This window comes from Calliopsis andreniformis, chromosome 6, assembly GCF_051401765.1.
Source record: "Calliopsis andreniformis isolate RMS-2024a chromosome 6, iyCalAndr_principal, whole genome shotgun sequence".
Taxonomy (NCBI): domain Eukaryota; kingdom Metazoa; phylum Arthropoda; class Insecta; order Hymenoptera; family Andrenidae; genus Calliopsis; species Calliopsis andreniformis.
The window spans coordinates 22,147,671-22,160,235 of NC_135067.1; the positions used below are offsets into that span (position 1 = coordinate 22,147,671).

At 32.2% G+C, this 12,565-nt stretch overlaps 3 protein-coding genes across 8 annotated transcripts; 1 reads left to right on the forward strand and 2 right to left on the reverse strand.

Moving 5' to 3' along the window:
- Positions 1–1,899: 1,899 nt before the first annotated feature.
- Positions 1,900–2,697, reverse strand: Ksh (transmembrane protein 167A-like protein ksh). The gene is made up of 3 exons (XM_076379919.1): positions 2,539–2,697; positions 2,270–2,385; positions 1,900–2,187 (listed from the first exon to the last, which is right to left on the reverse strand). The coding sequence occupies exons 1-3, from the start codon at positions 2,539–2,541 to the stop codon at positions 2,082–2,084; spliced, it is 225 nt and encodes a 74-aa protein (XP_076236034.1). The 5' UTR covers positions 2,542–2,697; the 3' UTR covers positions 1,900–2,081.
- A 150-nt stretch (positions 2,698–2,847) lies between these two features.
- Vap (RAS p21 protein activator vap) lies at positions 2,848–7,991 on the forward strand. Of its 3 annotated transcripts, none has more exons than XM_076379916.1 (15): positions 2,848–3,286; positions 3,809–3,990; positions 4,112–4,293; positions 4,378–4,775; positions 4,858–5,003; positions 5,074–5,407; positions 5,511–5,854; positions 5,932–6,123; positions 6,215–6,364; positions 6,455–6,503; positions 6,584–6,802; positions 6,869–7,101; positions 7,182–7,323; positions 7,396–7,536; positions 7,610–7,991. In XM_076379916.1, exons 1-15 carry the CDS (start codon positions 3,239–3,241, stop codon positions 7,685–7,687), a joined length of 2,838 nt encoding a protein of 945 aa, XP_076236031.1. In that variant the 5' UTR covers positions 2,848–3,238; the 3' UTR covers positions 7,688–7,991. The 3 variants fall into 3 exon arrangements, with proteins under 3 accessions (XP_076236031.1, XP_076236032.1, XP_076236030.1); XM_076379915.1 differs by lacking the exon at positions 2,848–3,286 and adding an exon at positions 3,321–3,582; XM_076379917.1 differs by lacking the exons at positions 2,848–3,286; positions 7,396–7,536; positions 7,610–7,991 and adding an exon at positions 3,316–3,582 and having other exon boundaries at positions 6,869–7,106; positions 7,182–7,311.
- Positions 7,992–9,354: 1,363 nt separating this feature from the next.
- Positions 9,355–12,218, reverse strand: Ras85d (ras-like protein 1). 4 transcript variants are annotated; one of them, XM_076379788.1, is made up of 5 exons: positions 12,115–12,218; positions 11,227–11,417; positions 11,005–11,148; positions 10,721–10,927; positions 9,355–10,566 (listed from the first exon to the last, which is right to left on the reverse strand). In XM_076379788.1, the coding sequence occupies exons 2-5, from the start codon at positions 11,353–11,355 to the stop codon at positions 10,459–10,461; spliced, it is 588 nt and encodes a 195-aa protein (XP_076235903.1). In that variant the 5' UTR covers positions 11,356–11,417; positions 12,115–12,218; the 3' UTR covers positions 9,355–10,458. The 4 variants fall into 4 exon arrangements, with proteins under 4 accessions (XP_076235903.1, XP_076235902.1, XP_076235901.1 ...); XM_076379787.1 differs by lacking the exon at positions 12,115–12,218 and adding an exon at positions 11,685–12,097; XM_076379786.1 differs by lacking the exon at positions 12,115–12,218 and adding an exon at positions 11,479–11,619.
- Positions 12,219–12,565: the final 347 nt, after the last annotated feature.

Genomic DNA, 12,565 nt, shown 5'->3' on the forward strand with positions numbered 1-12,565 from the left:
CGTCGTGATTCTTCGAGCGCGTTCTCGTCGAGAAGCATCAAGATTATCGAGATTGAACGTGCGCGAGAACTCATTGAGGATCAACGAGGCCATCGCGTATCGCGAACCAAACACTACACACGCTTCACATTTCCGAGCAGACGATCCACGACGAGAAGAAACTTTCGATTGAACTTGCCCGGGAGAAACTTCTTATTGCGTTCCACGATGACGGAGCGCAAGTACTTACTTACTTCCCAGGGACGATACACAGCGAATAGATCGATTTCTTCTTGCCGCGAACTATCCATCGCGGCGGAAACTGTTGCGAGTTTTAAGAGATAAACGCTTACGAATTGTATTTTTTATGACCCCTTTTATCCGTTTTGAAACGCGGAGAAAAGAGATGAAGAGTTCGTGAGCGAGATGCGTTCTTTAGTTGAAGGAAACGTAACGTTGTCGAGTATTTTTTTAAAAACAACGAAAGAGTTGAACGAAAACGGAGGTTTTCGATCGTAACGATTATTTCTTATTTGTGGAGTTACTAGGTGTTGCGATGGAATTTTTATAATGTTAGCGTCGAAAGCCTTACCGCATGCAGGGTGTCTATCTCAAATGGGCCACCAGTGTCATTCAAGAGAGCATCGTTCGGAAAAGTAGGGAAAGATGAATACTGTCAGCCGATATATATACAGGAATTTTCAAATTATTTCAGTAATGGCAATGACGATCCAATTACAATGAACATCCGTTATGTATCGTTACGTCGTGATAATTATCGTCAACGATTTATTGTGTACCGTTTCTCGCTAGATTTACGGCTCGCCGTGAATCGATCCACCTTAATCAACTATTCGATTGTACTCAAACACAGACAAATAATTAGCATACTAATTTGTACGTAAGGGATAAGATAATATCTTTGTTTATCGGTACGATAAGGGAAGGAACTGAGATCGTAAGTGGCATCTTAACGAACGTTATCGCGTCATATCTAAGTCAGATTCATATCCGTAGTGCATATAGTATTGTGCTATATATTTTAGAAAGATATTAGACCTCACTTTCGTTATTTTATGTATTTTTTTAATTACCCGTAGGCGAATAACGTACCTCATACTGCCAACAACTCAATGAGACCACGACATAAATGTAATCGATATGGTAAATTGCGAGGAATTTGCGATAATTCGAACGATTCGATTGTAGTTACTGTTGAAGTCCTTTTAGATATCGAACGTGCGAAATGATTTATATAAAAGATAATTACTTTTTTCTTTAACAATTATACTACATTCTTAAAGCAACACATGCAGGCATACATGTATCTACAAACAGCACATTCGTTTCGTTAGTGTAGAAATTGTTTGCAATGTTGTTATTCTTATATATTTCTTATTTTAAGAAATTGACAATAACCGTTCCTAGTAGATTACTCTTTGTCCGATTTTTCAATGTTCCTCGCAAAACCACGAATCATATCTTGCTCTGTAATTAGCATCAATACGCAAAATAGTGTTAGTAGAGAGGCTTGATATTCCTTGCTAAAGTTTTGAAATTAAGGAAATCAAAAGTTTCTACTGATATTATACATTATGGTAAACGTCTTCTATTACAGAGTACAACTTTTAGTCACAACGTGTGATCTATTATCGTTGGAATAGTAGCATATCCGCGAATTAAATGAGGAAACATATGTTAAATATGCCTATTTAACAAATACTGTATATCGTAAAACACTGCTCAATATAACAATTCTACAATAACTATATTAAAAGAATGTTGTTGTTTATAGAAAAATGGAAAAAAATATATTATGAAAATATGATGAGAAAATGTGCTCAAATTGGATAATTATATAGCTTTGAAAAAAAATGTGTTGACAAATAAAACATACCATGCAAGTAATCCCAGCGTTGATAGTTTTAGTTTTTCTTTCCTTTATTTAATTATAAGTTCATAAACTGTGGAACAAAAATAAATATAACCATTTACGGAAAAAAAAGTGTTTACTTTTCATATGTATTTAAACCCACCATATTTACAATCAATATCCTTATAAGTATATATTTCTTGATATACATATCTCTTAGTGTTTCATGTTATGACCAAAATAGGATAGAAACAGCCATACAAACGCAACTAAATGCCACATATGGACTTTTCCTTTCTCCGATCCTAGCACACTTCCAAAAAGTACCCTGAAGACTGAGAGATGAAATTTTGTTAATATCATTAAATCCATACATCAAATGCACATAAATTCTCAGAAATTATTAAATGCACATACCCAACTTTCCCCATTCGCTTATCCAATAAACTAGGCATGATGGCTTTGATGTAAGTGCAAGTGCATATTAGTAACAATATCACTGTTAATAGACTCTGGAAATTAAATATGGCGGACTGCCACCAAAAGAGACTATTAAAAAATCTGATTCAATTGATACATACTTTTCAAATACTACAAAGGTTATGAAACCACTATCGCTCGCTTATTATCGCATAAGTTGTTCTATTCAAATCACAAACTTGAAATAATAAAAATAATTATCTTACCATTACGACTGATTTGTAATTAACGTAGAAAAACGAGAACTGTCACCGAGAAATACGCGCGTATGAATAACACTTGTCGGACATGCATGGACTGACATGCACTAACAACATTCCACCATTTCGAAGGGCAAGTGTGCAATGCGCGAAAAAGTTGAAAAAGGAATAAGTGTTCTATCTAATTGCACCAATATATTTTTCATTCTCTATCAAAATCAGTCTGTGCAGTATCTTAAATTAGAGTTCATATCGATCAGATACATTAATAATAAATTTCAATAATGATTAAGAACATTACTATCCAAAGCACTTAACTGTCTCTGTAAGTGCATTGTCGATGGTGCATTTTTAATAAAAATACCTTTAAAAACTAGTGGTAGTGTATGACGAAAATCTTTTTCTCTGATCACGACCGGTATACGAGTAACTTCAGAAGTATGCTATGAATGCATCGGTATGGAATGTTAAAAACTTTGCACGATAAAGAAAATTCATTGGCTGGGTACGTATATCCTGCGGCCACCGCGTGCAGTAGGAAAATGGCTGCCGAGAAACGTCAATACATTTTATATCAATAACAAACTCTCTTTGTAAATAACCGTGACAAGAAGAATTTCAATAAAACGAATGCTGTTTAATTAATGCTTTAAGTTCTTTTTTTTCAATGAACGTGTGTGCGTGAAGAAGTGCGTGTGAATCGAAAATGGCAGAATTTGTGCGTGGAGGTCCGAGCGTGTCGAACAGTGCTAAGGTATGTACGGTGTATTATTCATCTTGGATTATTCATTCGTTGTCGTGCGGTTGTTGAAAGTCTGGAGCGTCGAATAAGAAGAAATGAAGTGTAATTGCATGCTCGTGGATTCGTGATAAGTTTCAGAAGTCCGGCGATTCGCCGTAGGTTCCGAACAGTTTTTCAAATATTTCGTCGGAACGTTGGTGTTTTCGGTATCATTTGCAAGCAATATTTTCCATCGATTTATACGCAAAGAAACAAGCATGATAGCGGAGCGTAAATATAGGAAAACTATAAGCAGCCATCCGCACATGGTATTTATGTTTTGTTGACAAAAATATATGGTATATTTGGAGTACTGTGATACATATCTGTGAAAGTAAAAGCATTGTCTTTTTGCTTGTTCGAGGATTAAAAGTTTGTAGTTTATTATTATTTCTAGATGTATTTTGACATTTTTATTGTAGAAGTAGATTGTAGCTTCGTATAAAGTTATGTTCTAAGTTATTTATGTTTATTTTCATATAATGGTATCTATAGATGGATCATAACAGCAAAGGAGGATCTCCTAGTACTGGTAGTGAAGATGGTGGACAGAATGAATCTATGAATGTGGAAAATGAGTTTGATCCTTTCCTTGAAAATATACCAGATGATATACAGGATACAGAGGAACCTGATAGCGCAAATACAACATTATTAACAGCTCCACCGGAAAATCAGTGAGACTTGACACTCATAAAAGTTTCTAATAAGCACAACAAACACTATTTATAATTAATCTCTTAATATTTCTTATGATTATAAGAAGTAGAAAGTGATTAATGTACAAATGTTTTATAGGTGGTATCATGGTAGATTAGATAGATTTACAGCAGAGGAAAGACTGTGGGATGCAAATAAAATGGGTAGTTATCTAGTACGTGAAAGTGATAGAAAGCCTGGAAGTTATGTATTGTCTTACTTAGGCAGAACTGGTATTAATCATTTTAGAATTACTGCAGTGTGTGGAGATTATTATATTGGTATGACAGAAATAATTAAAAATTTAACAAATATTTGTACATCTTTTTTATATGAAATTATATGAGTTACATATATTATCATAGGTGGTAGACAGTTTAATAGTTTATCGGATCTAGTGGCATATTATACTCATTATTCAGATCTTTTAAAGAGAGAAAGACTTATACATCCTACTCCACCTCCTGAACCTGTTAATGATAAAAAACGAATTGTCGCAATACTGCCATATACTAAAATGCCTGATACAGATGAATTAAGCTTTCAAAAGGGTGACATATTTTTTGTACACAATGACATGGGAGATGGATGGTTATGGGTCACTGCTCACAGAACCGGTGAACAGGGCTTAATCTTCCGCGAATTAGTGGAAGATTTGGATGATTCAATTGATCCTAATACTGTATTTTCTTGGTTTCACCCTAATGTTACTAAAAGTGAAGCTGTGGATATGTTAGTGAAAGCAGGACCTGGAAGTTTCTTGGTAAATCATATGTATAAATTATTTTTATTAGTTGTGTCATTATTTGTGATATTTTAAAATAAAAATTTATTTTATTATTCAGGTCAGACCTTCAGACAATAGTCCAGGGGATTATTCACTCTTTTTTCATATAAACAATCAAATTCAACGATTCAGAATTGAGAAAAAAGGAGTACGATATCTTATGGGTGGTAGAACTTTTGAATGTCTTGATGCTGTTATAAATAGGTACAATATTTTTTCACAGACATGACATTTTTTTATAGTTTTTAAACTGTTGATGAAATTTTGTTTACAGATATCGCAAAGAACAAATAGTGGAAGGTCATACCTTGGTTCAAGCAATGGTAACAGAGCCAGATGGTAGTGTAAGAGTGAACAGAGAAGTGCAACATGCAGAAAAAATATATGCAACTCTTAGAGAATGTCGTGAACAATCAGGAGCAAAAAAGAACAAAGGAATTAAAATGCAAGGATATTTAGAGAAGAAATCAGAGAAAAATAAAAAGTGGAAAGCACTTTATTTTGTACTTTTAGTAGATGCTACAGATACTCATCTGTACTTGTATGACAATCCAAAAAGGACCAAACCAAAGGGTCTCATCGATTTAAGCTGTGCTTATTTATACCAGGTAAATTAAGTTTCTAAAAAAAGGCAAAAGTATTTATTATTGGAAGAAGTACTAATAGTCAAGTTATTATTAAGATCCCTTCCTGAAATATAAGTCGTTTTAGGTTCATGAAAGCGTGTTCGATAGACCGCATTGCTTTCAATTAGTTGAACGGGCTTTACCATGTTTGGCCACGATAACGTATTTGGCTGCTCCAAATTCAGAGAATGCTTTAGACTGGATTAATGCCTTAAAACCGTTATGTGTATCACAACTTACTCGTGCTCCAAAAGTTGCTCGTCTTCGTGAATTGCGTTCATTGCACCTTCATATTTTAGACGCTCATAGACTTCCGTACAAATTAGTACCAAACCCATTCATTATAGTGGCTCTAAACAACGTAAAAGTTGCTCGTACAAAAGTTAAGACTGGATTACATCCAATATGGGATGAGGAATTCATACTAGAGTATGTATATGTTTGGTCATTTGAATACTATTACTTATCAGCGATACATCTATTATTATCATTAAATGATTTAACAGAGATGTACCACCCGACGTCATGTCGTTTTCCTTGACACTATATAATAAAGGGAAGCGTAGTAAAGACACAGAAGTTGCTGAATTGATCGTTGAATTAGCGAGCTTAACGAACGGAGAAGAAATGGATGAATGGTACCCACTATCAGGAGTTACACCGATAGGAGAATGGGGCGTACTACGTTTACGCATAAGGTAACTTGATAAAGTTAAAGTTGTCTAATTCTTAAATCTAAGACTTGAACTATTATTTTACTTCCATTGCTTTTTATTTGTAACATTACAGATATCGGCATGATTTAGCGATGCCACCGGAAGAATACAGTCCACTTCAACAATTATTATTAGATCCAGAACTACATGTTGTTAGGGCATTAGCGGATGTGTGTCACTTGGATAGAGTACCCCTGGCAAATAGTTTACTTAGAATATTTAGGTATAGAAGGACTTATCATGTACTAAATTATACACATATATTTTTTTTTATTAGCAAGACTATAGAAGCATATAAATCTTTTATGTTTAGGCATGAAAGAAAAGAAGCTGATCTTTTGAGATCCTTAAATCAAGCAGAAGTAAGTTAATTTGTATATATTTTAAAGAAAGGTGTAACCAATTTAATGTTTTTGTTAAACGTATCGGGTGTTTTGCATAGGTGGACAAAGAGGATGAAACGCCAACGTTATTTAGAGCTGCCAGCCTTACGACTACTTTAATGGATTTATACATGAAATCAGTTTGTACCTCCTTTTTGAAAGCCGCTTTACGCGACACTATAGTGAAATTGATCGAAAGTAAACAAAGTTGTGAACTGAATCCAACAAAAATGGATTCTCCAGAGGATGCGTGTAGCAACGCAGAATTTTTATTACAGGTAAATACAGATAAATTATCGCTAAATTATTTTAAGTACTAGTAACTTAATTCAATGTTATTGTAGGTTTTAGACGAAGTAACACTGAGCATTTTTACAAGTCCTGATGCATGTCCAAGGACTTTGAGATATATTTGTGGATGTTTGCAAAGAGCAGTTGTCGCCAAATGGCCACACGAAAGACTAGTCAGAACGCGAGTAGTCAGTGGATTTATATTTTTACGCCTACTGTGCCCTGCCATATTAAATCCTAGGTCATTTAATTTAATAGCTGAACCCCCACCACCAGCTGCTGCAAGGTAGGGTAGGTCTATATTAAACGTAAGAAATTTGGGTATTGTATAAATTATTATCTAATTTTCATTGAATAATTTCATAGATCTCTAGTAATGGTCGCGAAATGTTTACAAAATTTGGCCAATCTAGTAGAATTTGGTGGTAAAGAACCATACATGGAAGTAGTAAATCCATTTATTCTAAAAAACAAAGAACGAATGGTTGTCTTTCTCGATCAGTTATCTGTAAGTATTCAGCTTTATGTAACTTCTATTATATTGAACTAAATTTGTATGGAAAATAATTGGACATTACAGAATGTGACGGAGAAACCAGAATCTGAAGGTACAGACCCGAGAAACAAAAGTTGCGTATCGGACACGGCTCGAGACTTGGCGACATTGCATCACATTTGTGTTTCTCATCTAAAAGAACTTCAGGTTTTATCAAAAACCCAGGTAATGATTGTAAATTTCTCATATACATGTACGTTTCAAAATACATGTGAATTGATACATGTCTTTTTTTCAGCCTACAATAAAGCAGTTAGTCACAGTGACTGAGATGCTAAGCAAACATAAACAAAAGTATATGGAAATGATACGGTAGTGCTAAAGCTATTCGCCATGAACAATGCCAAACGTAACAAAACAATTAATAAGATCTGAATACAGTAGTATTTAATAATTATTATTAAGTGATTTACGTAATTAAACGTACAGACTGACGTGCCATATATATTACTGTATACACACAAGCCTACATTTACCATTTCGTATGTAATTAGAAGATAGCTTATACGTATAGTAAACAATAACATGACAGTGATATAGTTACATACAGAATCATATAGGCGTATAACGATTTTATATTTACCTAGGTGCTCGAAAATAAATGCAAATTAAACAAACAATATTGTGCATACATGATTTTTCCCAATATCAGTTCCATGAATTGATGAGAAGTGCCGAATTTATTTGAAGTGGGTAAAAAATTATTTCATTTAGGTGTATAAATGTTTTTTATTAATTTGAATTATTTTATAAACTAATTATTACATTTTTAATGTTGCTATAGTTTTATCATGCCATTAAATGACGAATACTATTATTAAATTTAAACTTCTAGTTAGTTAATACAAAAGGTTTTTAGAAAATTTGTTAACAAAAATATATATTACACTTCCATTAAAAAAATTAAGATGCATATGCATAATAATATTTGATACATTTAAATATGTATCATAATAGTGTTCGTTGATGTATAAATTATGCTAGCATTCCACATATGATTATGACGTAAATAGCATTGAATAAGGCTATTTTGAATAATAGATAAAGTATATCAAATTATTACAGATTTATTTCATATGCTGATTTTAGAAATGAGTATTATCAAAAATTTGTGAGTATGGGAATTCATTAATGAAAAGTATTAATATTACATCACATTTACGATTTGTGCCAAAACCTGTAGATTCGGTATTGAATCGGTACACTTAATACATAATTTGAATGAAATGAAATTGTTCTTTTGTAATTTGTACTTGACATACATGTTTGTATAATATTGTTTCATTTTAAATAACAAAAATATGAAGTATAACTACAATACGTGTTTTAAATCATTTGTTGGTTATACATGTATTGAAAGTCCGATAGATAATAAAGTTAACATTGAACATAATTATTTAGATATGACACTCAGATGTACGAACTTTGATTTAAAAATGTAATATTTAATTGTATCTTAGGACCGTTTGATTTTGTATTTCATTTTTTGTTACACGAAATATTTTACGAATATAATTGTTTAGTTAAAAATTTGTTGAATACTCTTTTGATATTATAAAACCAAACAGCATAGATGACCTATAATTAATATTTGAAGATTATCATTCAAGATAGAATGAATATAAAGAACACTTTTCGTAAAAAGTTTTATTACGAATTTAAACTACATAACAACACCTATGCTGTGCAATTTTATATGTATATATGTATATATATATATATGTATTATATATACATTTTCAATATTTGAAAAAGCTAATATTATAAATTTACGCGTTAACATATACGAGGATATTTGCAAATTGTACTATTCAGATTATTTAGCAAATTATTTAACCCTTGATTGTTCAAAATTCAGTGAACTCCGAAACATGATTGTGTAACAGGAATACAGAACATTTCTTAAGATAGTTTTACATATAAAAGTTTTATGGAAGAAATTAATGAATTACAATAAATTGATATCTAGTTGAAGTGAGATGGCATTATTGTCTGAAGAAACATCAAAGTATATATAATTATAGTAAAAGTCAAGCTTACAACTGATATTTGTAATAATTTCACTTGTTAAGATAACATTATGATTGTAATATAAAAACGGTAAGATAAAAAGGTACAAAAATGTTACAAAATGCACTCTATAAAATAATAGCAAGAGTACATTCAAGCATTCAAATATCAATGTAAACTTTCACTTTATTGTGCACGAAGTAAGCCTTAAATTATGTTTTTTATAAGCCAAATTTTTAATTCTACATTGGAACATATTTCTACATTATTTTTTATATGGGTAAGTGCTTACTTCATTTTTTACAAGAAAAACATAATCTGTATTTTTAATTGCACTAAAGATGTAGAAACAAACCTATGTACTTTTATTCTGAGAAATAGGCATTTATATCAATGATTGCATACATAATCACAGTAATGTATAACTAGCATGGCATGCTTATTGGCATACGTTATTTCATCACAGCACAAAATGAGTTATCCATATTATATTCTTTTCATTTTATATAACTTATATTTTTTCTGGACAAACGAAATTTCTTGCTATGCATAATAGAGTATTTAAAATTATAAATTATGAGAATATAATGTGCAAAAATATGTGCGATATAAGTTGTAAAATTGTATGAATCACACGTTTTTTTACCATCCACAATACCTAACACTATGCAATTCCATTACCAAATAATACTTTTCTGTACCTTATATTAAACATAATTAACAATAAGACAATTGGGTGACCTTAAAAATATCTTTGATACTTTATATTATATGCAATCAAGGGTTAAAATTCCTTTACTAATGGAATATTAAGAGTTATATGGCAGACTGTTGAACAAACAATGTATTTGATGAAATTCAACTTTAGGAATAAAAATGTATGCAATATTATACAATATTATTACATACTTTGTTCTCCTTCCTTTCCAATGTATAGCAAAAATTGTGCTTGAAAATCATTACAATCTTTTATAGAGTAAGCTGCAAAAATGTGCGTAAAGTGAACATAATCTAACATTTTTTACAATCTATTTTGCATTAATATACTGAATGAGAAAATTAACATTATTCAATGATTTAAAGCAAACAGCACCACCGATGTCTCCTACGGCTTGAGTTACCAGCCTTCATACGTTTCTTTTTTTCTTTACCTCTCTGTTCTTTATCTTTTCGTATTTCTCTGACCTATAAGTTATCAATTCCATTCCATAATGAAAAATATTGCTTAAAAACATCTTTTTGTTCATATTATATTTATCACAGTAAGATAATTCCTTTAATTAGTTCCTATTTAATTGACCACATTTGTAAAGTACTAGATAATTATACACTAACTTACCAGAGTATAAAAAGCATCATCTACTCCCATTCTAGTCTTTGCAGAAGTTTCAACAAAAGGCACTCCATACTGACGGGCAACTTCTCTAGCTTGTGTCATGTTTACTGCCCATGATTGTTGAAGATCACATTTATTACCTACCAATACCATTGGTACTTCTTCTGCATCCTTTACTCTTTTTATTTGTTCCCTATATGTTCCTATATCCTATAATATTTCAGATATACGTATTTCTTTTCAAACTCCTCAAATGCAACTTTCAGGAAGAATAAAACTTGACATACTTCAAAACTTTTAGCTGAATTAACAGCAAATACTAATAGAAACCCTTCTCCAGTTCTCATATACTGATCTCTCATTGCGCTATATTCTTCTTGACCAGCTGTGTCTAATATATCTAAAAGGCATGTTTCCCCATCTATGACTACCTAAATGTCAGATATTTTGAGTAAATATTATTAGCAGATAATTTTTCACAGTTATGCTTAAAAAGCCCAAACACTTACTTGCTTCCTATAAGAGTCTTCTATGGTGGGATCATATTCATCTACAAAATGATTTTGTATCAGCTGAATGGTAAGCGCAGATTTACCAACACCTCCAGCTCCCACAACTACAAGCTTGTACTCTGTCATAATGTAATTTTTAGTTCGATTTGAACTAAAGTTTTTAATTCAAAGCTACAGGTGCCTTTTATCTACAAAATAAAAATTCATTTTTAATCTTATCAGCTTTAACAAAGGTTAAGTGAATCGTACAATTCATTAAACAAAGCAAATATTAAATATAGGGTCAACAGATATCCATTTTCTAATCACTTGTAATATTCTTGACAAAAGAAAGACATAAAAGAAGTTTAGAGGTATTTTCAGCGACTTCGAGTGACCAGCCTTTGTTGAGTCACTGATTGGAATCGTTTTGATAAATTAATTCTATGATTAGGATCGTTATGAGCAATACGTACTCTGTGATCAACAATTCGCACCAAGTTCGTATGGATTTTAATACGATCAGCCCTTAAGTCATTTATATTTTTAATTCGCCGACGAACATCATAAGCTTGGGAGTATTGTAGGGTGACTTAACAACTTAAAAACAGAACGAGTGTGACAAGTGATCACATCCAATAACATTCCCGTGGAAACGTGTGGATAAGCGTGATTGATGATCAAAGATAATTGGAAAACAACCTAGAGTACGCATCTTTCGTGGCACGATTCCACCAGAAAAAACAAGCATTTAATCAATCATCTGTGCTTCCAATTCTTCGAATTACCGATCTTAAACGAGAGGTGTGTTTTCAAGTAAACAGCGAACAAACGAGCAACGCTATCAACGCGAGAATAAATGTCGTTCGAGCACAAGATTTTCTCCGTCTTCGTTCATGGCCTTACCAAAGTTTCAAAATTGATTTCAGGAACACACACCGGCTTAAAATCACACTTTTTCAGCTTTGACTATTACAAATTAGTTACTGGAGAAACCATCTGGAAAGAAGCATCAGTGGTGCCAATGCACGAAGACTAGATGACACATACCGACAGAGTGGATAAGAAAATAACATAATTTCAATGATGTCAGATAAGAAAGAAAATTCAACAAAATTTCATTTTTGTTAACTCAAATCGCGAATATGTTTCGAAATTCGCAAATCAGCTAAAACAAGATGAATTTTTCTAAACAGGGATGGTCATAGTCTTATCCTAAACAAGGATCCGCGGAAAACACTTACTCGAAAGACCAATCAGAAAACGGCTTAGATCTGCAGTTCCACCTAACGTGACCTAAAGTGCAGCGCTATGCAGTGGTAAGAATTTAAATTATAATACCGACGCGGAATTAAAT

Coding starts and splice junctions, on each gene's coding strand:
- Ksh (XM_076379919.1), bottom strand. Junction 2,188..2,269: donor AAGCGAATGGGGAAAGTTGG/GTATGTGCATTT, acceptor TTCATCTCTCAG/TCTTCAGGGTACTTTTTGGA.
- Vap (XM_076379915.1), top strand. CDS start 3,532: ATGATAGCGGAGCGTAAATATAGGAAAACTATAAGCAGCCATCCGCAC. Junction 5,004..5,073: donor CTTGATGCTGTTATAAATAG/GTACAATATTTT, acceptor TTTTGTTTACAG/ATATCGCAAAGAACAAATAG. Junction 5,855..5,931: donor GATGAGGAATTCATACTAGA/GTATGTATATGT, acceptor ATGATTTAACAG/AGATGTACCACCCGACGTCA.
- Ras85d (XM_076379788.1), bottom strand. CDS start 11,355: ATGACAGAGTACAAGCTTGTAGTTGTGGGAGCTGGAGGTGTTGGTAAA. Junction 11,149..11,226: donor AAGACTCTTATAGGAAGCAA/GTAAGTGTTTGG, acceptor TCTGACATTTAG/GTAGTCATAGATGGGGAAAC. Junction 10,567..10,720: donor ATGATGCTTTTTATACTCTG/GTAAGTTAGTGT, acceptor GATAACTTATAG/GTCAGAGAAATACGAAAAGA.